General features: G+C 45.4%; 1 protein-coding gene across 7 annotated transcripts in view; it reads left to right on the forward strand.

Annotated features, from left to right (window-relative positions):
* The window catches only part of LOC121595195 (nuclear receptor-binding protein), a 55,160-nt gene that overhangs the window by 15,759 nt on the left and 12,321 nt on the right, over window positions 1-27,080 (forward strand). For 4 of the 7 annotated variants that reach the window (XM_041918942.1, XM_041918941.1, XM_041918940.1 and 1 more), the window contains exon 3: window positions 6,693-6,898. In XM_041918942.1, the coding sequence (XP_041774876.1) occupies window positions 6,764-6,898 (135 nt within the window). In that variant the 5' untranslated portion in view covers window positions 6,693-6,763. Of the gene's footprint in view, window positions 1-6,380; window positions 6,597-6,692; window positions 6,899-18,919; window positions 18,990-19,023; window positions 19,135-27,080 lie in introns of those variants that run through there. The other 3 variants (XM_041918944.1, XM_041918946.1, XM_041918945.1) reach the window with 3 other exon arrangements.

Below are 27,080 nucleotides of genomic sequence, written 5' to 3' on the forward strand. Positions count from 1 at the left end.
AGGCGTCTATTTACATTGCAAATGTGAAGGTTAGAAGATGCAGTGGGAGTTGTTCCTCAAACACTCAGTGACAAATGAAGCTTCAAAACATCTCGTGAGAGGTTTCGTCGCTGCTGGTTTGATTTGTTTTTTCTTGTTCTTTTGTAGAAAGGTCAAAAGTAGTACAAGCAACAATTCATTTCTAACGACCTCTCTCGTTTCTTGTCGAGTATTTGAAAAAGTAGCCTCTTATTTCACGCTTTTTTAAATATTTATTTATTGTTGTGCATCTTGCTTACATAAACTTATTGTTTTTATTTAGCAATCTTCTTGGGGCTGTATCATTCATACTTCCTTTAGAGGCGATACGCCGTTCGAAATTAGCTTTCAACTAATGGTCTGTAACGTGCAAATTGATTAGTTACCAAGACCGCTCAGTAATTGCAGAATAAAATTGCAACTGTAAAGCAGTTTAAATAATAATCCTATTAATCTACAACTTACTGCCGTGAATAAATGAAGTCACTTGAGCAGATGTTTTAAATGTACCCATTGCCGCGAGTGATAAATGTTTTACACTTACGAAACAACATGACTATCACTCAGTTAGGATAAGCTACTGGTGTTGTCTACTGTCCAGTTTCCTTTTCAATTTTGCGTCTACTTTTTCAACATTCCCGTCAGAAAGTGCAATGGCTCGGCTGCTACTGCTACTGCTGCAAAATAATCAACCTGCTTTCTGTTTGTGGTTTCCTCAAACCATGTGTGAAATGCAATCAAGCTTTTCCAACTTTCCCAACCTAATCTGCTGCAACATTGCTTGCGCGTACGTACGAGGAAAAAAAGTGCACTCAGCCAACCCCCCTCCGCCCCTGTGTGTGTTCCTCTTCTTCACTTCCCCTTTCCTCTCCACGGAATCGCTTCTTATTTTCTTCTCTGGTTGCCCAAAATTTCCAGCAAGAGAAATGCGCGGGGTTTGGAAAATTTCTCCAACCAAGAGATCTACACACTATTCCCCTAACGCGCGCTGGTTGTATTGAAGAGAGAGAGATAGATAGAAGGAAAGGGAGATAAAGTACTTCCTCAGTGCTTTTCCTGTCAGTGCAACGCAACTGACGGAACGCTGGGGAGTGGCACAGTGTCGTGCCACGAAAATGTGAACGTTGTCGTTGACTGCAGCTAGTGTGTCCGGCGTCCGGTCGAGCATGCATCCCGGGGTGTCTTGCACAGTGAGCTACACCCATGTAGAGGCGTAACCGGCGCTCTCTCCCTCCCTGGAGATTGAGCGATGGGCTTTCACAAAATACACAGATTTGGGGGGATGGGGAGGAAGTGTGGTGAGGTCTGTTTCGTCCAGCAGTAGCAGTAGTGTGCAGCGGATAAATTGATGGTGGTTTAAACCATTGCCATGCAAGGCTTGGTCGAATGTTCGGGCTTGCGTAATAGCAGGTGGCACGCGTGAGAGGAGAGGACCTACCAAAATTCATTCGGTTTAATTTTCCGTTGTTGTATGAGAGTAGGAAAAGGGGGAAGGAAGGAGGAACCTATGCATAGCATGGGCGAAGCGGCCGAGAGGCTATTTCTTTTAGTGCGAGCACTCGAACTAATTATGATAATGGTTTTTGTTGGTTGAGGCAATTTGACAGCAGCAGCAGCAGCAGCGGCGGCATATGTTGCATGAACTGGTGGATTTTGGGTTTAAAATTATTACGATCTAGTGTTGGGACCTCATGGGTTCAATCCCCAAATGGACCGTGCCGCCATACGTAGGACTGACTATCCTGCTATGGGGGGAAATCAATTAGTCACTGAAAGCCAAACCCACAAGTGGTGCAGGCAGGCCTTGACCGACAACGGTTGTTGAGCCAAAGAAGAAGAAGAAGAAGAAGAAGTGTTGGGACAGTTCCCCTAAATCCTCCGGTCACAGTTATTTGTTTTTGCAGAGAAATGGGAAAATGGATTCAAACGATGATGTGTGACGTAAATCGATATTTATTCATTGAATACATTTTAATACTTCATATCGTCTATGACATGTATTTTGCCAGCAGACTTAACGGATTACTGCCTCAGCTCAGCATGGTTTTAACACCAAATAGATGTGATTCTATTGAAACCAAATAGCTCCCAATAATTCATCCAATTTTAGCAGAAAGACGTGTGGGTGGTGGATGACACGTCCGGGGGGGTAGGCAGAAAATGATGGAAATGTTATGTTTCTGCTTGCATATTCACTTGTATTTTCCCTTGTCCACGCACCGCTCGCGCAAACTCAATTTAGCGCACTCTTCTTCCATCGCGCTCCGGCAGCTAGAGAATATTTAGACCACACACGTGTTGGACAACAACTCAAATCACGCCTACCGGAAAACACACACACACTGGCATCCCCCCGTAAGCTCCCGGTGATGTATGGCGCGGACCGTCTTCTTTTGAGAACGGCTTGCGAATGGCCCGGGAAAGCGCGCGCACGCCAGCAGTAAAACCAGGCCGCGTGTGAGGCCTTGGAGGAGGAGCATATTGATGAGCCAAAAGTGTATCGCTGCGTCGGCCATCTCTAACACGATCTATTACTGGCCGGCAGAATGGGGAAGGGGAGGAGGAGGAGTATGGTTGAACAAAATGAGAAGATACTTAATCACACAATTAAGCTGTCATATTGTATCAATTAGTCGGCGTCATATGCTTGCATCCAGCCCCTTGCAAGTGTTTGTAAAACTGATCGCGCCTGGTGCTGCACTGTTGGCTGCTGCGTCTTTCGCGGACACGAAACATGAGACGCGAATCCAGTTCGTGAGAGCGCGTTTGTTGCTGCGTTTTTGGATGGAAAATAGTGTTGACCGTGTGGTGGCTAGTGTTTGTCCGAAAATATCCACTGACTAACGACAAAACCGCATGCAAATGGCATTGGTTTCGCGCTGCACTAATGATGTGCTGTTCAAAGCACGTAAAGTATATGTTATAATATACGTAACAGTTGCCGTTTAGGCGATTTAGACGCGTGTGTGTGCGTTCATTTTTTTTTCCTTTCTTTTTGCTACTATCACATCCGTTGCATGATTTATCTCGCGTGACTTGCACGCTAGATTTTCCTACCTTTCGCTTCCTTTGACGGGTGCCGGGTGCGCTTCTTGGCGGAGTTCTTTTTCACTTTCCAGCCGTTTTGGGGGTGACTTGCAAGCAAAAAAGAATCGTGTGCTCTGTGTGTGTGTTTGTGACGCAGCATTGCCAAAATTATCTTTGACACTTTCCCTTTGGGAAAGTCTACCATCACCGCCGGCAAGCGCGCGTATAGATTGCGTGTGTGGTATGGTGGTGTGGTTGGCTCTTTGAAGTGGTGGATGACCCCGGTACACTGTTGCCGCCGTCCTTTCCAAATGCATTTCAAATCAGTTCGCATCCACTGCAATGACTTTCGATTTCCGGGCCGCAAAACGAGAGTAGAGCACTACTTTCGAAATTTATTACACCCATTCCGTAATAACCTTCTCCCGTACGTTGGTGTGTGTGGTGCGGTTTTGTGAGTGTGTGTGTTTTTTTTTTTTTCGATAGCTATTAGTTAGTTTCTTGTGCACTGCAAGTGTAAATAAGTATGTTTGGTGCTGCCTCTTTTTTACGACACCAATGAGCGTCGATCGGCAGCCTTGGCGGGCGTAGGATTGTATATGGACGTGATTTTTCCCACCGTCACCGCGTTTCATCTCTTCATTGAATGGTTGTGACGCACGTGGAATGAAATTTCGGGCTTTGAGGGTTGTAATTTGCATCTCTTTCATGCGCTAACAGTCCATTTTTTTCCTTGCGTAAACGTTGGGCGCACGCGTGAATATTCATTGTAAGCATAAAACTGCAAGCTCATTATTTATTAAATTTTATCTCCTTTCATCGGTTTAACATTCCACTGAATATGTTTGTGCTATCGGGGGTGAGCTTTCAATACAGATGGTTAGATTTATTTTGTACATTGATTTGATGCGTAGCGCTTATGCGCCGCGTACCCAAGTCATATAAACTTCAATCCCTCGCCCCGGTTGATTTACGATTTTATTACCGTTTTTATCTGCAAAACATATTGCCTCAGCATCAAGCAACGATACGATCCACTGAGGCATGCTTGCATTTGTGTTTCACGTGAATTAAATTATGTGTACCGTCTGTGCCTTGCCTGTCTGCCTGTTCAATTATTCCATAAGAGTTGTCGTTTGCTGTACGTGTTTTGGAACCTGCCTAGACATTGTTTTTACTCCATTGGGTGAAATAATTTATTATGAAAGCTACGTGACTTTCCAAGGAGTTCATGGCTGGTTAATTTAGAATTGTTTTGTTAAATATTTGCTTTTTTTAGCAAAGCATTGCTCGAGCATGTTGTTCGTCGTTCTCAATCGATCTAAGCTCTTTAAATCCATCGTTTTTTCTTTTGCTTGCGATGTAATGAAACATGCAGCTTCTTTACAAATGTGCATGAGTCAGGCATCAAATCAGAGGAAAATTCGGTGTTTGCATATGCTCTGGAAAAAGGGGAAATATAAATAAGTATGATTCACGTTCGTTCATTCCCATGAGCAAGAGGGGCTTTAAAGCGTATTTCGATACTGTGGGCAAAAGGTTACCAACTTGTTATGTGTAATGTTGTGTTTACAATGTTCTAATTGTGCTGCGTTACTTTTGGGCGTGTCCAGTTTAGTGGAATTGAATCAACAAAATCAGAATTACCTTAACAAACAGCTGTTGGATAGGTTGAAGCAACTACATTAGCGAATTGCACGACTCTTGGTCTGCTCCAGTGCAGCACACCTGTTCATTGATTAATAAATGATGCGCCACACACACTCTCACCCCTTCGTTAATGATCATCGTGACCAGATGTTTCATAATGATCTTCTCTCAATTGGTTCAACCCTTTGCAAACAATGACAAGCCGGCACTTGCATTTGATACACTACTAAAGCCTCTAATGCGAAGTCTGTCAAAGAAAGGTCGGAAACGTTTGTCTGTGAATTCACATTCAAGTGTTTCCGTTTGTACGACGTGTCTTTTTCGGACGAGGTGCGGAGTGGAAAGGATGGACTACCAGCCCGCCCTGCCAATAACCATCACCACCCTCGGATGACCTCTAATAAATCACGTTAAATGCGTACATACACACACCCGCAAGCAGACGGACGGCGGGCGCGCACGTTGTGCCAACCCGTCGTCATCTATTTACTGCCCATCTGGACGAGCTGCGGTTTGATTGTTAGAGGGTGTGGTTGGGTGCGCTACCACTCGGACCCACCACACCGCCATGAAAAGAAGCTTCCGAAAGCGTCCACTTTTCCGCACTGTGACCAGTGGCCAAGTTGTTTGTGTTGAAACGTGAAACCGCCGCGACATGAATACCTCGTTTTTTATACTTTATTTTTATCGTGGAACGATTAAAGCCAAACGGTATCGTGGGGGGATGGTGTGAGCGTGCCAAAGGCGTACCAGCTCCTCAATTCATTGAGACATATGAGTGGGTGAACCCTCCTGCACGCTCGTTTGTGTGTGTGTGTGTCATCAAGAGCAAGTGTCTTGGCGGGTTTAAGAGGGCGTTCGATAGCGCGGCGAAGAATAGATGTTAGAATTTATGTTTTAGCAATGGGTAAGGTGATACCATTCCGGCGGAGGGCAGTAGGAATCCGGGCTGTCCGTTCCAATTTTTATGACATCATTTGGCGTGTGTGTGTGGAATTCTACGGTGGAAAAAAACAACAATTTGACACACACTCACACAGAGAGCGATGAATGTAGGGTACAATTATGTCGCTCTGTTCGTAATTAATTTTCCATAAATCGTGCTGCACACGCCGGGCCAGTCAGTGTCCGGAGGCACGCGAGCGTCAATGTTTTGCTACATTTTTTCCACTTCTCGGCTGCCTTTTTTCTGTATGATACTGTTGCGAGTGAAGCCATGATGGTTCGTGTTTAGGAAAGTAGCACATCGCATCGATATGTACCGCGGTCCTCCTCTCTTGCTTTAAATTGTAGGTCGGAAGCATTCCACAGCTTACACACAGCAGTCACAAAAAGGTCAGGGCAGGCGGGTTTTGTGTTACGCGATTTTGCTCACAATCGACTCGTTACACCTGTTCTAGGTGTAGTAAACAAATCCATAAGCTCAAAATGGCATGCTGGTTTTAGGGGCATGAAGAGACCTAGACATGAAACCTATTGAATCCAGTTCTTCGTTGGGTGAACCTAGAATCTTTTGTTTTTCGCTTCGTATCCTCGTTTTATGGCCATTAAAACGCAACAGGAACGACCTGCACAAGCTCCTTGGACCTGACTGCTTGTTGGGACGTTGCAGTTGGTCCCCCGTGCGGGTGTGCACCATAGCAACACAGAAACAACAACCACGACGGCGACGATGGGCTATCATGGGCGTGTAGAATTCGTGCTAGAGGTTCGTGAATGCAACCCAGCTGGGTTTGCTGAGAAATTTAAAGTTCCTAAAGGTCAAGTTCACTCGCTTCCAGCTGCACGCGCTCTCGCAATCGTTTCAGTGCCTACCGTCGGGTTGCGGTTTTCGTCTGCATCGTCATCACACATCACCGCACACAGCAGCTGTCACAGCCGCGCGTGTAGATCCTTCTCCTGTAGAGTCTTCTCCCTATCTTCGATCAAAAACAGTTGGCATATGTTCTAATTGGATGCGCTCGTTCGCTTCTCTTGCTGCTCCCCTCTCGTTTCAGGTACTAATTAAAATATCCTCGACACCCGGAGGTCGACCGAATATTTTTTCCCAAGCCGCTTCTGTTCTGCCATGCCGGGTAGTCGTTCCAGTAACAACGATAACGAGCACAACAGGTCCCCCAGAGAGAGCGGCGAGGATTCGGAGGATGAAAGTGAGATTTTAGAGGAAAGTCCGTGTGGAAGATGGCTGAAACGCAAAGAAGAGGTAGGTGTTTTACCTAAGTGATGGAATGTTACATGCGTAGTTCTTAACATGCTGAGAACTTTTCGAGAATTTGTCGAAATTGGAGAAAGTTCTTAGTTTTGTAACTGTATTACCTGTATTGTAGAGAACAGAGAGTCACGCTCTATATTCTATCGTAACAAACTAACCTTCTTCGATTGTCCCAAGTTGAATAGTGTATACACGGTCCGAACAAGCGAACAAAAGTTAGTCGAGTTAAGGCTGATCATCCCATTCCTGCCATTTGTGTGTGTCGTCTTGGTCGCCGAGAGAATCCGATTTTCTTGGTCTCCATTGTGTGTGTGCACAGTTTTTGCAAAATTAATTTGACCTTTTGTCAGCACCACTTGAGGGAAAGGAAAGCAACCGAATAGAATGGTCTCTCTCGCTCTATTTATTTGATAACAAACGCCTGCCGGAATGCGTTTGGATGAAGACGCAGTGCCCTTTTATTGTTGGAGGATCTTCTGATGTTGATGTACAATACCTTTTTTGTGAATTTTTCATGTTGTTATTTTAGGGACTGGAGACATTTTATACTCTGGTTATATTATCCCATTCCAATGCGGTCAGTCAGTTCAGCATCATTTTCAGCAACACATCCAACAGCATCGTTCACAGTGCGCTTCAACATGGTATTGTTGCTTGTTCTGGCACAATCATTCTATTTATTCACTTTGTATAGGCCAACCATTGCCACTGCTGTTTTGCCAAGCGCTGAATTGAAAAGAGTAGTGATTTATGAACTCGTTACTATTTGGAATATTTCCGCTGCGTCGTCTGTTGTACGTACGCCAGCAAAATTCTAGCCATAGGTGAATTTGGGATTTTATTTTGCAACGGTGTATGATTGTCTTCTCAACCGTATGTCCAATGCGAGAGCTATCTTGCAGAACATTTCACCTATTAACTAACCGTGCGTTGGTAGTCATTCCGTGTCATACGGTTTTAGTCACCATTGGTTCACAATGAAGCCTTTTTCTGGCGTGATTCATGGCCGAGAGTTTCCGGCAAAGGAATGAGAATGTGTTATGCGCTGTCTTTCCTTTTTGTCTGTTGCATAGCATGGCCGTTCGCTGAGCAAGTTTTACCGAATGAAAACATGTCCAATTAGTCCATAAATTAAAGCATTAATTGTCACATCCTCCACAACAACAGCATACAGTGCACAGGACGGAACCAGCTTTAGTAGTGGCACACGACGGCGCGTTATAGGTGGATGACGAAAGAAATGGTGCAAATTTACGATAGGAAACGATGTGAGAGAACTATTTCCGGTTGTGTTGTATGCCACTACTTCCCTGTGAATGTATTTCTACGGAACGGAGTAATAGAGCATCACTGACACACACGTACACATGTGCCTTCTGTCGTGTTCTATATTGTGCAATCTGACTTTTTATTTGCACTGAAATAGAATGTGTTTTTCTGTTTGATTTTTCTTTTCTTCATTATCACAAACAAGATTGTCCTCTGGAATATGCGTCAATCGTTGCAGTGTGGTGTGTTGCTGTGTTTATTGTGTTACTGTAATCCATAAGATACGTCCTCCGGATGCTGACCGAGAGAGAGAGAGAGAGAGAGAGAGAGAGAGAGAGAGAGAGAGTGTGTTCTTCTTGATGCAGAGCGTAATCTGAGCCGATTTCACATCTGTGTCAACTGCCACTTTGTAGTGGAATCGATTTCAAGCAAAGACAGACTGCAGTTTATCGATGTTGCTTTGACCTGGTTGATGTTTGCGTAGAAGTCACGTAGTTGCTGCATTGCATTTTGTCAAGTGAGAATTTGAAACGCCCTCTTCTGATTGAGGGGGACTCTAATCTGCTTTATGTATTGCTTTCAAATTTACGTAGAACTGTATAGTTTTTGCTTCGATTGAATTATGCTCTCTTTATTTGTCCCGCATTGTGCTCGTCGATTTTATTAAGTTTGTTAGTGCCACAAGAGAGCATACCTATGACACGTCAAGAGCTCAGGTGGAGAATGGTATTTTTAATATTGCCTCCGACACTACTACCACTGAGCCGCACAATCTATTTTCCGAGACAAGGTGATTTGTTGGATTTTTCCACATCCTTAGAGACAATGGAAAGAAAGTGGTTCCCTGGGCTGTGGTAACAAATTACCGATCTCTGTCTTGCTCTCTCTATATATATACATAGCTCTCCCTCGAGTTCCTATCTCCGCAAGTTAATTCCACACCAAGCACCTCTGCCCAGGTAGAAGCAGATCGTAAAAGGATGGTCGTATATAATAAGTTTATTGCGAGCTCACGTCTAGATTCCGGCTGTGCGCCGGGACACGATACTCACGGGGCAACTTGCTCAGAGTAGAAAATATCACCAAGGGATAGCGTCTTCGTACTGTTTGCACACAGCTGAAGCATAAAGGAACTGGAGGACAATCGCGCCGGCAAAGGGAGAGGGAAACACTTTGGAATTGCTGGACATCTTTTCTTGCTGGGCTGGTTTTTCTTGTTCCCAGTTACCGCATACCATCACCACCATCATACCATGCTGCGCCAATGTTTGTAGCCCTGTTTGTAGCCAAGTATTAGCGAGCGTGTTGTAGCACTTTACATTAAATCTGGTCTTGTAGGCGTAAAAATGCACTCTCGATGAGTGATTTATAAACATAGCCATCCCTTGTTCTTGAGTCTTTCCTTTAGTGCGATAAATTATTCCCGAACCCTTTTTCCAGTAAAGTGGCATGAAAGTGTGACCGCTCAAATGACAATCGAAGTAGCAATGATGCATATACATGCACAGGCAGTAATGGCAATGGTATTTGTGTGAGAATCATAGAACCGGTAGCGACAACATACCAGCGTCTTGACGGGATTGCATTTATATGCATGAATGGCGTTTGAAGCATGTGAAAAATGAAGAAGATGTAGCAAAGAGGAGGTCATCGCTCGCACCCGTCATATTGAGAATTCGAAAGAGGCGTAACCTCAGGTTGTACAAATGGATGTTGGAGTTGGACGGAGCAATAGACCAAGAATGACAGGAGTTGTCAACTGTTGAATTCTACATTGTAGCATCAAGACTGCACTTCAGCTGCGTGTATCTGACATGCAACCAAGTCGCAGCATCACCAACCAAAACGAAGAAGCATTGCTCTCTTCCTGCTCCTCATGGCCGGTTGACCATCGCTAATAGATGCAACCCCTATAAATATATATATCTGCTCCTCCCTTGCGTGTCCGCCGCATCAATGGCGGGATGGGGATACGAAACGCGCTTAATAGACCAATAATGATGGCTGTAAAATTTCAAATATTTCACCATTTCTCTCTATGGACCGTGTCTTTCAGATGCCCCATGCCTGTCTAGCGCAAAGTCAAAAGGCTTCCCGAAAGGTGCGAATGATGGCGTGTGGTAGACACCTTCGCACCAACACCGAGGGCTATGTTTCTTTTCTGTAGTCTTTTTTTTTTTGGGAGGTATGAACGTTAATTTTGCATGAAGTCGTCGGGAACCGGCTGCTTCTACCATCGCCGCCACCGCCGAGCTGCTATTATCGGTGAAAAGGAAGGGATCCAACGACGTCCGCAATAATCGGTCGGTTGAAGGCAGCAAGAGATTGAGGGCGCGCAAGAGACGCTGCTATGCTGCATCCAAAGCAGTCACCATGGGTAGACCTTTCTAAAAATAGTCGCAAAATCAGCATTTAGTCCCATCGAGAATGGGAAGGATACGAATGGGAGTGGCGTTGAAGGAACGGTTGAACACGACGGGGGCTGTGTCGTCGGCGTAGACGCCTAAATCTTCTCTCGCGCGTCTTACGCGTCTGGCATGTATGTGAGTGCGTATCACATCACCTCGCACAACCACGCGAGCTGCTGCTTGTTCGTCGAGCCCCCTGCAACCATTGGTGGAGTTGAACCGCGTATGAAACGGTGTAGGAAGGGAGGGATCGTTTGGTGGTTTTTGCAGCAGCAAGTTGAAGAGATGCGAAGAGCCGAACCGAGTGCGAAAATGGCTTGGGAAAGCAAACAAGGAGTTTTTACTAACTGCGCGCACACACAGTGTGCGTTTGCTTGAACCTTGTTAGATCGCAGTCTCTCTCACTCACGCACAAATTAGTTACCCCTGTGTGTCGTCCATTCATTACATTTTATGTTAACCATATGCAAACGAGCATATATTCGCCTGCGCGTGATGCATTTGGCAGTAATGGGAAATACGCATGAAAGCGGCATGGAACCGTTGTATGAGTCATTCATGCAGAATGCCTTTGCCCTGTGTGTCACTGTCACGTTTTTTATAGATCTGAGTGGGATGAATAGGAACTGAAGAATGTGGACGTGTGGAGAGTTGGATCCTATAGATATGAGATGGTGTAGTACATTTCTCTTTGAGAAAAGTATTCGCAATACATTTTATACTTTATGTACCTCTTGCTGCCTGCAATGTCTGCCATATCATCTCTAAAAGGATTAGAAGCAATCACTTGCTTTCTTTTCACCCTTAGAAGATGTTCACCGTTTGACTATTTGATGTGTGTCTTTCTGCCATTCAACCTCCTCAACGCCCGTCATCCATCGGTGGTTGCAAGGTGACTGAAGGAAGAAATGTGTAAGCGTTTAGTGTTCGCATCTCTCACACCGACGTCACGACGCTTGTCAGAAACTTTGTCCACTGGGACAATGTCTCAACGATCGTGCAGCTAAACCCACGGCGGCTTTCACTCGCCACAAGCCAGGAAGGACAGAAGAGTTCAAAGTGCGCTTGATGGGGATGAGGAAACGCTCACACTCACACACATCCTGTGGCACCATATTTAGCTCCATGTGTCCCCTGTCCGCGAGAGAGCCTACCCATTGGCGTGTCTTCTCCTCGTTCGCATTGCTCTGTCCCGCGCTCGTGGGCACACAACTGTCTTCCGTGCAACGCGCGCTGGTGGCGCTGTTGTGTGGGGTGTCGCTGTTAAAAATAACCGAAACCGCCACACATCCACTTTCCTCCGCACGCCGTCTTCATTTGGTGTGCAGCGGGCACCGAACCCACACACTATCTTGTGGTGGGGGTTTCCTCCACCCTCCTTGCATACACGGAGCCGCGACTCGCGCGCACTGACTGGCTGGCTGGTTGGCTGGCAAGTCAAGGCCATGGAATTGCTTTCCGCTTCGACAGGTTCGACGGGATCTATTTATTTCTATTTATTGTGCTGTGCTATTTTTCCACCGGGCCGCGTGTCCCTGTGACGAAACACAAATTGTGTGTGCGAATCGACACGCCAAACACATGAGTGTGTGTGTGTGTGCATTGCAAAGAAAGTGCAGACGCCGTCCATATCACGCCAAACGGATGGAGCCGCGGCGCACGATGACTTGTGCAATGGTCGCTGACTTTTCATGAACTATTCGCCTTGATGATATCGTGGGTTGGACCGAATCGGAAGGAAGCAACCGGTCGGGATGCCACTGGTAGGACGGGGCGGGCGGGGGTCAGTGGTGTAAGCCGCAGGAAAAACGAACACACATTCAGGTCGCGGACACGGGGTGTGGATCGCTAGAAACAAAGATGTAACAACTTTCTCCATGGTGAGTTATCTTCACCTTGCTTTGTTTCTTTCTCTGCGGTTTTTTGTTTGTTTCATTTTTATCTATTTTGCCATCGCGCATGCAACGTCGTTCAGCTTGATATAGCCGACTCGTTAAGCTGAGTTAAATGATATACAGCATTATCAACATTTATCAAGCAGCTTAATAATGCTGTGAAGATAAAGAGGAGCAGCTCTTACAGAACTGTCGACTACTCTGTGTGTATTCTTGCGATTTTAACCATTTCACAAAGAACTCAACATAAACCTTGATTGTGTGCTTTCATGCCGAAACTCGTCACTTTTCCATTTGAATCTCCGGGCTCCAGCATGTCTGCTCTCTCTCTCAATATCGCTTCCGGAGACACACTTTGGCACATTGTGTCTGTGAGGCCACTTGAAACGGCAATGTCGAAAGGGAAACGGCAAAAGTCTAACACTCCGCTCGCCAATTAGACGTCCAAAGGCCTCTACCAGCGCTAGTGCGCTGCAGTATTATCGCCAAGAACGGAACGCTTGATTGGTTGGATTTCTTTTACGAGCAATGACGGCTTTTGGTGGACGAGCTCGCGCGCGCGTTTTGGCTCCACAAAGAGAGAGACGAGCTTCAAAAGTTGTCCCCGGTCGGTCGGTAGCCAACATTGGCGATTGTAAACATTCCGATAACATTTCCTAATGATCGCGGTGTTTTCTTTTTCGGCGGCCCTCTTACCATGCGACCGAACGAACTCTCTTTGCTGGGGTTCGAGTTTGTTTTAGCGCTTTTTACGGCGGTCCAAGCAAGAATTTCCAAGCAATCGCGCGCGACATACCGGTTTTTTTTTTGGCTTCGGTTACAATTTGGACGTCGGCCAAATAGTGCAAAATACACAACGCTTCTAACGCGCCCCAAATGTAGTAGTCAGCCCACCCCGAATCAGTTGATCCAAATGCCATGGAGGGAAGGTCATGGAGAAGAGCTAAAGGGGAGCATCCATAGCAACACCACACGAACCCCCCCCACCAAGCAGTAGGCAATTTCGATCCGTTTGGAGAAGACTAGCGTAAACTATCGTCGAAGCCCGAAGCAGCTACTAAAAACATTTCAGAAATGGGAAAAATGTAAAGAACGCAATATATTGGACCAAAACCAGCAATGGCATCCTATCAACGCTAATAAAAACGGTTTCGATGGGACGAGCAGCACAGCCGGAGGCATAGGGCGAGAAACAACATCGGTAAGAAATGTCCTTTAATGTGTCTGCTGTGCAATGAAGTGCAAAGAAAGAAGCCAACTAAGGCGCATACGAAAGGGCAAATGGTGTGGTTGAGGCCAGTGAAATTTGGTAGCATTTTTTACGACAGACACTACTACGTTTGACAAAGCTCTCTAATGAGCGGAAAGGTCGTAAAACGGGGACAAAGTATTCAGTGCAGAAAGAGTGTAGTGTAGTACCATTCCCTAAGATAGGGGCGACAAGAAAGATGTCCTTGTAGTGTTGAACTGCTAATTCCGTCTGTCGCGCAGTAGTTTACTCTGATGAATGATTAGAACAACAATAGTTGCTACACGAACCTGAACGGACGCGGTTGTATCTGTTAGCCTAGTGTTAACTACCGCCGCTGCTCTGAAGGTCTCGCTGCCCAGTGCAAAGACATTTAAAGTCGACCGGGTGCTGTATGTGGAGTGCAATGTTCACACTCCTACGTGACATCTTGCGGATGGTATCAGGTGACCTCGAACTCTCCCCCATTTTGCCGCCCACCGAAGTCACCGATGAACAAAATCATAATAAAAACAGCATTTATGTCTGTTATATAAATAGTGTCAGCTTGTGCGCAAAAGTACGCAATGCTACTGTCCTCGTAGCAACGATGTCGCTGGAACACAACCGCTGCTGTAGTGAGCACGGAAACACAGGAATCGATAGTGCACCCACCCTCTAGGGTGGTGCATACACACCTGCCTTGCCATTTCACACGCCCACGGGGCCAGTTGACCCAAGCGGACGTATAAGCCGTGCAGATAATTATCACACACAAACATACGACGCTTTACTTTTTGTGTCCTGGATTTGTTCTATTGATTTAACCTCGCAGCGACCGATGTACTGCTGCTCAGGGTGGTGTGCTACTAATGCTACATTGTTGCAGCAACCCTCTGGTCCCCTTCGCCGGTACACTCATGATGCCAGTATATATATATATATACTAAGTGTGCTTATTTGCATGACGCACTCTAGCGCAGGGTAAAGTGTGACGGAAACAGACACTCCGATAAGGCGATAATCTGACAGAAAAGATCAACCCTTACGTGATAAATTCACTGAATAATTCATCTACTATGTCTATGTAAAGTGAGCAGAGTGGTTATTTAATGATCATAAGATACAGGGTTTTTTTTCTAAAAGATGTTATATGACAAATACTTCTGACTAGCGACATCTAACAGAATAAGACAACCAAACTGTGACATAAATTACCAACGGCTTCTGGAACCGTGCACTGTTGGGTTCACTGATATCTGCCTACGCATTTTGGGTGTAATTTCCATGCGTCATATTGGATGGGTGTTTGTGGAGATAAATTTCGTTATCTGCAGCTCCATGCACACGCGTCAGGGGGTGCAGATCCCGGCTTAGGGAAAGCAACATTTCGTGTGCAATGTGTGTACCTTCCCGTGCTGCCCTCCCCGTGGTCGGTCGATGGGAAAGCGTGAAGCATTGAGTCGAGAGCTACCCGATTGGGATTATTATTCTCGAAAAAGTTTGGGCATGTGTGAGTCCACATAAAACATTGGTCTGTGTACACACATACACACACACTTTCCGTTTCTATTTGATTGAATCAGCAAATCATCATGAAATATAAAACCATAAATCCCCTGGCGCAGTAGCGGAGAGTGAGAGCCAAACAGCATAATATTGATAGATATCCTACCACATCCCAATCTAGCTGTTAAGGAAAAGGCCAGTTTAACTGCTCAAATAATTGATGTGCTGTTATTATTACTAAAGTAAGGTCAGCATTGCACCATGACCGCCGGTTGTAAATAATATTTTACAATCAAACTATGTTCATGCTTTCAGTGGTTGAGATGGGCTGGCAACATGTTTGGAAGCTAATGTAACGTTTGTCGGAAATAGTGGTATAGACATTCCAATCGCTCTTTACTCAAACTGTATGAGGTAAGGAGGCATACTTACGTAAAGCTTCAAATACATCAATTCAATAGCAAAATGGGAAATGTTTATAACTGTTTCTTAACAGTACAGGAATCAACAAGGTTGCATTATAGCACATTAACGCGCAACACTAGTACATAGATGTCTCATTAACACACGGGGTCCTCTGTTCTTGATTTGCACTTACTGCAGACTGATTATACCTTTTACAGAACTATTCTCGTGCTGCAAACTCAACCTGTTCGGCAGCCTTCCTCGATGACTTGTTTTAATGTGGTGGGTTCTTTTTGCCAACCAAGAACCCTTTCTGGACAGTGTCTTAAATAGGAAGACGTACACTGGGAGGAGTATCTGTTACTCATCTTTTACACTGCACAAAGACGACCATCCTTTGTCTTTCTTAAGTATGGTTCTGGAAATCGATTTCTCAGAGTGTCATTATGCCCAAGAGATCGATTTAAGTCATTTGAAGGAAAAGATCCTTTCGCACTGCAGAGTTAACCTCCCCGGAAGAGACGGCATTGTCCACATTTGGATGCAAGTCGATCGACGTAGGTTCGATTTTCAATTAGATCGTGACAGAGAGTGCAACACATTCAAGGAAGACCACATAGTGTGCAGTTTATCCTTCTTCGCCAGCCTTACCAAACTTTCTGTTGAACTCTAGCGGCGTCTGCACTCCCGATCCTCGTAGGCGGGGTGTGAGCAAAGTCCCATTACGGAGGCGACCAGAGTTCCGATCGATTCGGTCATAAACCAGTCGACACCAGTGGATGCCGGTCGTCAACGACCGGCCAGTGTCGGAATTCCAGGCGCTGGTTGCTGTGCGAATATCACCCTTCCTTAGTCAGAAACTGGTTTGGCATGGATATTACCGCTACTACCGGTTACGTGTGCAAAGGTTGACTCCTCTCTCGCCTTACTCATAAGAAAACCTTTCCTTGAATGTATTCCGAGGGGGATTTGTGTTGCTGCTGCTGTGATCCTCTCGAGGTGGTGTGGTGGTGGTTGTTCGCCATGGGTTCCAGTTCCCCTCTTTCGGCCATTGAATCCGTCATTGACCTCCAATGAGCGGTGAATGAATGTGCGTGAGTTATTTGATGGAACTTACCAGCCATCTACTCCCCCCCCCCCCTCCCCCTCAAATCAGTAATTCGCCTAGACATGCGAGCGACTTTGACAGTCCCAGGAAAATGTGCGAAAGCACCACATCCAGCTCATGGCACTGTTTGCCACTAACTAATGAACTATCGAAAGTTGCAGTTCATCTTTTGAACTGTCATTGCGCAATAGAGTTCATTTACCGTATTCGGAATGCCAATGTATAGTGTCCTATAGCACTCTCTCGTTTGTTATGTTCGTCTATGAGTCTTCTATTGGAATAAAGTGACAAAGAGTGAACATTGCAATATTTTAGTTCATTAAAAAGGTAATTAATTTCCGTCCTTCTGCGTTGTACTAATGTAACTTGAGTAATGTTTCCTCTTCTCTTTGCCTATCTGACACATTGCGGATGAGCATTATGAAGGAAAAGATCCTGTCATGTGTCGTAAAGTGGAATTACCTAGTCATCGACCAGAAAGCGGACAACTCTGATGGTGCTGCCGGAGCATAGGCCAGGAGTGAGAGTTTATAAAAGACGCTAAAATTATGCAAACAAATTAACGCCACACAAATTTACTACGCTGGCAATGCCGAGACACGTGCCACATTTCATCGCACATGGCAATAAACTGTCAAGTCCCTCGCCAGGATTCGACTAACGGTGCAACTTCTTTATGGAGTGATACGTCTTAAAATGCCATGAAAAAGCACCTATAATTTTAAGCAAAGCAAATCGCTGCTCTTAAGCAACTTCTAGTATTATTTTAGTGCGAAAATGCAAAGTATGAATTCTTCCACTTCATCTTTTTACTGAGGATATGCGAAACAAACAAAGCCACAGGCGCGCAGTGGAATGGTGTGTATCAGCAATTATCATTATTTGCACAATATGACACATGTGGCCGAGAATTTTAAGTGCACGTCTCACATATTATCACCACCGCCATCGGGTGAGAACCACGAGCGTGTTAATCCAATTGAAATGATCCTTACAGCCTGTCTCGTACGGTCATTAGATGCAGTTACGGGTGTAATAATGGTTGTGTTCTTCCGTCTTGTGAAAGGCACCTTATAGTGCGGTCACTTGTAGCATTTTCTGTTCTGTATTATTGAAATTATCTGTAAAAGATTCCTCATTTCATTTGCAAGAGCAAATATGATAATGATGAGAGACAGAACAGAATTTCACTGCAATGTATGAGGTGAAAATTAATATCCCGTCGTAGAATTTTGCTTTCGATTCGATGACGTGACAATGCAACGTGGAACACGGCGTGCCTGTTGGCGCTGTCTACTGCAGCAGCACCGCGGTCAACTGCACCGAACTCGGCGTTGTCCACTAACTGTTACAATTTCATGTCACCAAAGAAGATGGCACGTTTTTCGCGCCGTGGGAAGCAAACGGGCGGACAGCGCTTGATCAGATTGATGAAGACATCTGGCGACAGCTGCATAAAACATGAGACCCCAAAGCAAACACACACGGGGGGACCACAGGCAGGAGCAGCGAGGTGCATTGCAGCAGAGAGATTAGCTTGCTGAAGGCTGCACACAAAGCAGAAAAGCGTAATAAATCCAACCAGCAGGCATCTTTTGGGGGGAATGAAATAAACCGGCGGCCACCGGCGCGCTGTGCTGTTGGCCGACAACAATGATTATGGTATTAAAAGTTTGTATGTTTTTTTACTGCCCGCGAAACATCTCAAGAGTCAGTGAGGCGTGTTATTTGTGTGTGTGTCTTCTTTTTGGAGCATCTCAAGAGCATCACTTCTCGTGTTTGGGGGCAGTGAGAGTCGGCAAAAAGAAGGGGGTCACAGGTTAGGTATAGGATTGTGGCTAAAAATGCTCTCATAAACCGTTGATGGAAAATGAAGCGCGCACACACTAAAACTAAAGGCGGGCGACCGCGACGAGAGGGACCTGCAGCGCCGAGCGATGAAATTAGCAAAATCGGTGTGTGTTGAAAGTTTGATTTATTAATGGGCCTTCAAGTTTATACATGCCGCAGATAAATCTTTGCAAACCTGCTACTCCCCTAATATGATTGATGGAATAATTATGCATCTCTGTAGCTTAACGAGCGGACGTAGCGTCGAGACCCGCCGCCGCTCGACATTATTGATTCGCACCTTGAGCTTTGTTTTAATTTCATGTATCTAATGTGTGTTTGTGTTTCTCTCTGTTTCAGGTATGCTATACTACTTCCCTTGAGGAAAAGGATTTATGAATTGAAAAGTGTTTGAATGGGGGAACAGAGAGTAAGAAAGGAAGCCAAACAAAAAGTTGAACAATTTGGTAGCTATAAATTATTCCAAAATAAATCGAAAACATTCCCACCGCCAACAACGCCATGCCTCGCCGATGGGAGAGCGCTGCTGGTTCTGGTGGCCGTCTGCTGCAATGGTACGGCGTATGAATGTGGTTCAAATGTGCACGGGGGGATGAAGGGGTGGCTGCGCACCGTTGATTCCGCAGCTAAAGAACCACCGTTGAACGACTTCATAAAACTCCAAAACATAAAACCGTGCTGTGCCAGCACATACACACACAACTATACAGCAAGTGGTTCATGTACGGGTGAACTAAACCGTGTTAGCAAAGGGTGGAGAGAGGTGGGAGGGTATATAAAACTGCTCGATTAGAGGTAGAGTTGATTCCTCCGAGAACGGAACTAAACCATGAGTTTGGTAAACTTTAGCAGCAGCAGCTATATTACATACACACACACACCGGACTGAATGTTTGACCATGTACCAGTGGATCGTCGAGATATATCCGCAGTTGCCTTTACGCTCTGGCTCGGCACACCTTCACCATCCTTCCACCCATCCACCAGCCGCTCTCCGTTAGGCGCTCAACCGCGCAAAAACATCATCAAGAACGAACTGCAAACAGAAGCAGCAGCATTGGCTTACCATCCCCACCTACAAACCCACCTCATGCGTCATTAAACGGGCAAGATTTATTTATATTTGCAAAATATTTTATGCGATTCCTTCTGCCCATCAGCATGTTCTGGCGGCGGTGTAGTGGTGGTAGTGAGGATGTAGCGCGGAACTCGATTTTGATGTATCAAGAAAAAAAAACAACACCAAAACTAGTGTGTTGATGTTTCTCATTGGTTTTGGCAGGTTTTTGTGTATATTTTTCTATACAGTCTAGAATTGCGTATGTTCTGTCTCTTTCTCACTGCCGGTGTACGTTAAAGATTCAGATGACCTTTGGCGGTATAGACGTTTAAACTGCATGAGTTCAGAAATCGCGTCAGTTATGTTGTTATGTTTATGAGATCTGTCTCACTGACGCTTCGCCAAAGCAAGCTGTTCCTGAGGTCCATTTGTTAGCTAAAACCTACTGCGTTTATGCAAATATGCATGCAACATTGTAGCGCTGACCGCAAACTCGTCCCACGGCAAACACACACACACGAATACTGTGGTCGTGTGGAGACATCGAATTGGATTGGATTGTGGAGGGAAAACACATCAATCGGACTCGTTTTTCTGCCAGCTTGGGCGCGTTGCGTCCAGGGTGTGTAGTGAGTGCCTCATGATTTCCTCACTTTGCTGGTCCCTCTTAACAGACAGACGTGCCAGATGGGTATAGCGTTACCTTTGCTTGTTTGTTTTTCCATTGGAAGTTAAGCATAACTCAAGCCCCGAGATATGTCCATGGAATGGATGATGAAGTTTTACTGCTAATGTAACTCATACCGGCAATTTAATTCAGAATTTGAGGTAGTATAACAATTTAAATATATATGAACTGTTAAACTCTGTGTAATCTCTGTGATAATCGAATATTTGTACAAATATTCACCTAAAAAAATGCATCTCCTGCGTACCCCTATAACACGTACCCAAACCACACTCACACAGATGCTCCACTTGCAGTTTATAGTGCGTTAAATCTAAACCATACCCCCAGACATATACGCAAAGGTAGCAGTAGCGCCAGTACGTTGCTCGCGCGCGCGTCCGTTTTGTTTACGTTTTGCGCGCTGGGTTTGCGCGCGTACGTGATAGTATGTGAATGAGCTCGAACGAAACCAGAAAGAGAGAGATAGAGAACGATAGAGAGAGATCAACCTATTAAGGTCGGTATAAATACTGTTGCACAACCCTTTTGTGTACTACGCGCTCTACTGATAAGCGCCTGGTAACTTGGAAATTACGCGCAAAACAGCAGCGGTTCCGATTTTCCCTACCACCCGTGAGGCGGCAGTTCCAGACAAAGGCGGCCTGATAAGAGGACGCAAAGGAGGGACCGCAAAGGAGGTGAAAGAAGAAATGGTTGCAAAATCATGCCGAGAGTAATTGTAGCGGTGCTCTTGATTGATTGTGCTATGGTGGGACCGTTGGTGATGATAACGCCACTGTTTTAAACTGTAACGGGCGCAATAAAATATTAAATTAACTAAAGTGGTTAGTTGGTGTAACGCTAGCGAAGCGAAGTAATGCACAGCTGGTGATTTACTCGTGATATAAGTTTCACCACAAACAAGAAGCGATGATATGAAGGGAAAGGGTTTAAAATTCCAGAAAACTTGTAGATTAACCGCAGAGTAGTACATGAAGCATTGTGACTGCATGCTGATCGACGCACGCATACTTCAAACAACAAACCCACGTTTTGGGGGACCTAACGTCATCGTCCAAAACCATCAGTTTCAAGTACAACCTGTTTTGCTTGCCTGGTAGTGGTCGGGTCGGGTGGTTGAGTGCGTGTGATGTTGTGTCCTCCTCTCTACGCAAAACATTGCAAACCTTGACCCGTCACTTGCCGTTGCTGCGGCCTGTCGAGGAAGCGATTGCGGCGACCAAATAAAACAACCGGCTGCTGCTGCTGCTGCTGCTGGGTTTAGCTCGAGCTCCAAACTTCTCGTCACACATCTTTTGCGAGCTTATTTGGTCGCCACTAATGCAGGGAACGAAGCGTCAGCTACCTTGGTGGGCAGAGGGTGATGGGGTGTGTGTGTGGGGACAGGGTCGTTATGTGTGTTTGTGTTTTTGAGTCGTATCGTTACCTTTTTGAAGGGCGTTCTTTGCACTCATAACGGTTTATGTAAAGTGAAATAAATCGCGACAGCACAATGGGGGAACACACAACGATAGGCAAGATAGCGTGCAAACTGAGGGAGAGCAGGGGATTGAAGGGTTTACGGTAAAGACCACATACACTGTGCACGAAGACGTCAGATATTAGACAGGGTCTGGTGATGCTGCTACTATTCGCGGACAGATAGATACTACGCAGTAGCGCAAACGGCGTGCGAGGACCGTTTGTCGTCTGGTTTTATTGTGAATGTCATTCCTACTATGCACTTGGAGAGTAGAATAGGTGTTGTTGTTGGACTTAGGATTGTTACTTTTGTATGTATCTGTATGTATCCAACCATGATAGGTTGTTATGGCGTGAAGTTGTACTACTTATACAACTATGATGAAGGGAAAGAAGCGTTTTGTAGTTTTGTTGTCGAAAAAGATCTTATCCAACAGCTATTTCGAACAGTACATTACACTGTCTAGACGCAACATGGGACACACTTTATGAAACACTGTCAGATCTCCCCCAAAGTCTCATTGTTTTTGTATCTCATTGTAGAGGGAATAGTTGGCCTTCCGAGTGATACAGTGGTAACACTCTCTGTGCACGAGAAAAAAAAAGTAAATCATTCCTTTTTTCACGGCTTATTATCTCGCAAAACACGCCATATTCATGGGACATTAGGCACACACAAACACACACTCTAGTGTGGGAGAAGCGCGGCAAACATGATGTTGCGTTTGTCGCGCACAGAACAGGGCGGAAGAATGGGTTTTTGGCGCCAATGATTGATGCCACAGTTGACGCTGATGCGGCTGCTGCTGTTGCCTGCCTCAGCGTGTGTTTACTGGTGGTGTAATCCGTACATTCCCTGAGTGGTGTCAGTCACTGTGTGTTTGTGTGTAATTGATGTTTTGTTACAGTTCGAGCGGTCATGATTAGTTGTTGGCCCAAATTCAAATGACGTCTCTCGGGCTCTCTCTCGCTCTCTCATCGCCAGGACGACCCGCTTTCTATGAACAGTTTGGCGAGAAGTACCCGGTGGGAAAATAGTCTTTAAACTGTAAAGGAAAAGTTGGGCATGGCACATAATTTATTTGAACTTCAATTTGAATGGACTACTGTCACACAATCAGGAGAGATATAGAGAAACAGAGAACACAAGCGAGCAAAAAGTGATGCTGGTGATGAGTTAGAACACCACTCCCCGCGGTATTAGATCAATTTGAGAAGTAACGAAGTTCGGATGCAAACGAACAAATTGCACAATCGGACTGTTTCGGGTTTCGCTCGCCCTAATGAGACCACAGTCAATTAGGATTAATTGCTTTTTAACTCGCTCGTGAGAGGGAGACGTAATCAAAAATGGTTTTAAGCTATTAAGTGTGTATCACCAAAGATTGACCTTTTTGATGAGGGTTTAAGTGTTGTCCTTGAATATGTACAGTTAAATTACAATCTGAATGGGGTTTTTATTTAAATGCTCTACGTTGCGCTTTTAGTACAAAAAAAAGCTTTTTGATACCTTTACATCAACACATTGAGTGTGCAGTTTTTTATTGTTTTGTTTGTTTGAAACTCACGCACGTATAAAGATATGATTTGACATTGAAACAGAATGGGTTGAGTGAACTGAAGGGAAGAAAAAAATCGCATAAATACCGGTGCCATGCAACATGAATAGAATTTCCTACATCGATAAGAGTGAGTCATCCAAGCGCGTGTCCGTTTGCTCGTGGCTTGTGAGAGCATAGCTAGAAAAAAAGTGACTAAGACACAAGCCTGAAATTAGTATGCCAAAGACATTCCAGGACGGGGGCAACGCATAGAAATGCAAAAGCACATAATTGAGTTGAGGCGGGGAAGAAAAACGTTGTCAAAGAAAGAAGATGAGCAACATTTGTTGAAGAATTTGGAATCGTAATCATAAATTCATTACAAAAAACATTTCGTTTACAAATTGGAATTCATAGCCAGACACCTGGGACACTGTGGTTTTAATGTTGCACAGCATAGGGGCAGGCGGGTTGATGGTTTTGTGCGAAAAACTTTGGTTCTTTGTTCATCATTAAAATATTGCACAATGTTACCGATGCGCGGCGGTGTACTTGAACAATAAAAAAAGAACTCTCTTATCGTCAATTCGTGGTTTTGATTTGAGCATTTAGCAAAACCCTTATCGCGCATGCTGTTACGCTTAATGTGTATGATGAACTCTTTACGTTACGCGCATGTTAAGAGCATGGCATGGGTAGACAAGCGTGTAGAATGCGTTGCAAAAATGATACCCACCACACAACCCTGAACACTTTGCGGTGTGTTGTTGGAGGTATGTTTCGAGAATCTTTATTTATGGAAGCTACAAAAAACAAAAACCACAACATGTACGCTAATGATCATTCGTGGGTTAGCCCTAGCTCATCGACACAGCAGCAGCAGCAGCAAGCAGCACCATCACAAATCACCCGATCCTAAACATTCTCATATAAGGGCAAACGAAATCGATGGCGCTGTTGATTCATTTTTCCACCTTCCTCCCCGCCCACATTCCCAGTCAGCTGTTGTTGACTCTCAATTGGAAATCTCTCGCCATATTGTGTAATCGTAAATTAACATTAAATTGGCGCCATTTTAGCGGCACGCTGACAAGCACCGATCAGTGACCGCGAGGTTCGCGGGGATGGGTGAAATATTGGATTCGCCTCTTTTCCACTCGAAACGAGGAGGGTGCCCTAGCGATTGACTCGTTGCTTTTTTTCTACGTTTGCTTTTGTGTCTGTGATTAAATAATTGCCGTCTAACGAACCCTCCGTCCTCCGAACCGACGGGTCTCTGCTAGACGTGTACAGAACGTGGGGAAATTCACTGAGTTCTCAAGTGGCCGTGATTTGTAGGGCCCTCGCGTTCGCTCTAACAGACCGCGCCCCGTGACACTATGTAAATATCACCTACCTTGCGATGGTTGAAACGTGCGATCGCAAATAATATAGTTCAATTTACGTATAATTTAATTTTTGCAAATCTTCTTTGAAATGTATATGGCGTCTGTGTCTGTTTTGCACACGCAATAAGTCCAAACAACTAGAACGCTCAAATAAACAACGCAAATCTGTGTTGTTCGGTGAAATGGTGTACCACCGTCGTTTTCGTCCTCGCTGCTGCTGCACTGTGTGCCAATACCTTGAAGCGAACACCTTGACTCATTAAATAAGAAAATGCAAAAGTAAAGATTAAGCACAAGAGAACGGAACGATGGTTTCTTTCTTCCGACTGTTTATCATTCAGCCCACCCACCCACAAGCGTACATCAATCATGCGCCCCAAACACGAGTGTGCAGTGCTACAAGTGTATCGGAATGTATTTACCTTTTGGTGCTTCAAGAACACGTCCAAACCGTGGCAGTCGGAGCTGTGTGCCGCTGTCAAACAATCGGTGGATGGAAATTGAAACAAAGATGGCAACTTAAAGAAAGAAATGTTTGCCATGTTATGGGGATAGTTTTTAGTTAATTATTAGCATGTTATGTGCTTTGTGCAAATTATACTGACGTTCAGGTCGGGCCTCTGGTACTACATTCGCACATAGTGCGGCAACCGCTAATTGACTGTGAGAGCACCGAATGACGCAGCTTTGGAGCGGTTCAAGCCAGCTGTACTATCAAACAATACAATAACGCATGAACCACACCGCCCCTTTTCACGGTGCACGAACGTACTCACGCACACACACTCGCACGCTCACGTTTGGGCCATAGAACCACCGTGTGCGCTTGTTCTAGTCTGCGTCTAGCGCGCGAGACGCGAAAGGGGTGGAATGATATCGCGCGCACGCGAGTGTGTATGGCCGGGGGTTGCGTTGGAAGGAGGTGGTGACTTGGCGCAAAACGCTCGGTTCAAACGCTTGTAAATGGTGGCTTACTGCGTCAAAGCATTTATTTCCTCCTTTGCCTTGCTCTCTCGCATCACCGCCTCACCACAGCCCGCACTTGCGCACTCTGCGCCAGCTGGTGCGCTAAACCTTGTGTTTAATTAAGCGACGGTTGGCGCCATCGCTTATCGGGCGGGGGACCGACCCTGTGTTAACCGTCACGAGGATCACCGGAACCAGGGTGCCGTTTTTTTCCTTTCCCTCTGCTTTTTCTCTAGATGACGACCCATCATACCTCTCCGCTTGTAATGCAAGGTGCAGAAGAAGGGGCGCCCGTACCATCGCGTCACAGGCGAGACGCGAGATAGAATGAAAATGATATTGCTCTCCCTCCAAGAAGCGGCAGGTGTGTAGCAGCGATCGTGCGAGGAAGAGCAAGTGGGGTTGTGCTGCACGCGCGCCACGTTGCATCTAATTCTTCAGTTACAGCTTCGTACGATACATGCCTCCCTGACCACGATGATATGAAGGTGTCAAGGGGAATAAAAGCTTCCTTCCCGTTGCTCTTCTTCTCAACCATCTTCCGCATTTTTCTTCTATTCTAGTGAGGGGAAATACTATCCGCCCTGGGCAGATTCTCTACCCTAGCTTCCGCGTGTGTATAAAATGCGTACATTGCACCGGCTGGCTGGTGCTGCTGACCCCCACCAGGGCTCAGAGAGTCACGTGCAATCGAAAACCGCACCAGCAAGACCGAGTGTTAACGTTTGTTTATCTTTCCAACGCATCATCACGCTCCCCCACGAGTTATCTACGCCGCCGACTGCTTACCAAAAAGCTTTGCCCTTCCCCTTTGCCCCCTTGATGTGGAGGAAGGTTTATAAACAACCTGCTTAGCCGTGGCGCGCGTATTTTAAAGGTCACGGTCTATCTAGGTTCGTAATTAATGGATTAACGGGGGAGAGCATTGGGCAGGGCTTAATTTGAAAAACTTTGTTAACAGTGTAAAAGATTCGTGGAAACTAGATTCGTATCCACAAACTTTCATGTATCAGACCAACGACTTAGCTACAGCTCTATCGGGCTGCTTCCATCGTGAACATGTATATTGATTGCGTTATCGACCATCTCGAGAAGTGAGTGATAAGATATTGCTATTATACAGAACCGATACATTCCGACTGCCAAAACCTCGTGCCTGCTGCGCTCGCTCGTAACGTTTCTTGTGATGTATGTTTTGCAATCTTTCACGTATGTGTTGTGTGTGCCCCTTCGCATGCTTAACCTTGACATTGATCATGAATAGTAGAAGGTTTAAATGTCGGACCAATTCCCCCGACAGTCTGCAAAGGATATGGTGTTGCTATTTTGTTTTTAATGCAGCTTACGTATCCTTGCACCAAAAGAAAAGCATGAAGCAATCGTGAAAAGTTTA

The sequence above is a fragment of the Anopheles merus genome, chromosome 3R (genome assembly GCF_017562075.2).
Source record: "Anopheles merus strain MAF chromosome 3R, AmerM5.1, whole genome shotgun sequence".
Lineage (NCBI taxonomy): Eukaryota > Metazoa > Arthropoda > Insecta > Diptera > Culicidae > Anopheles > Anopheles merus.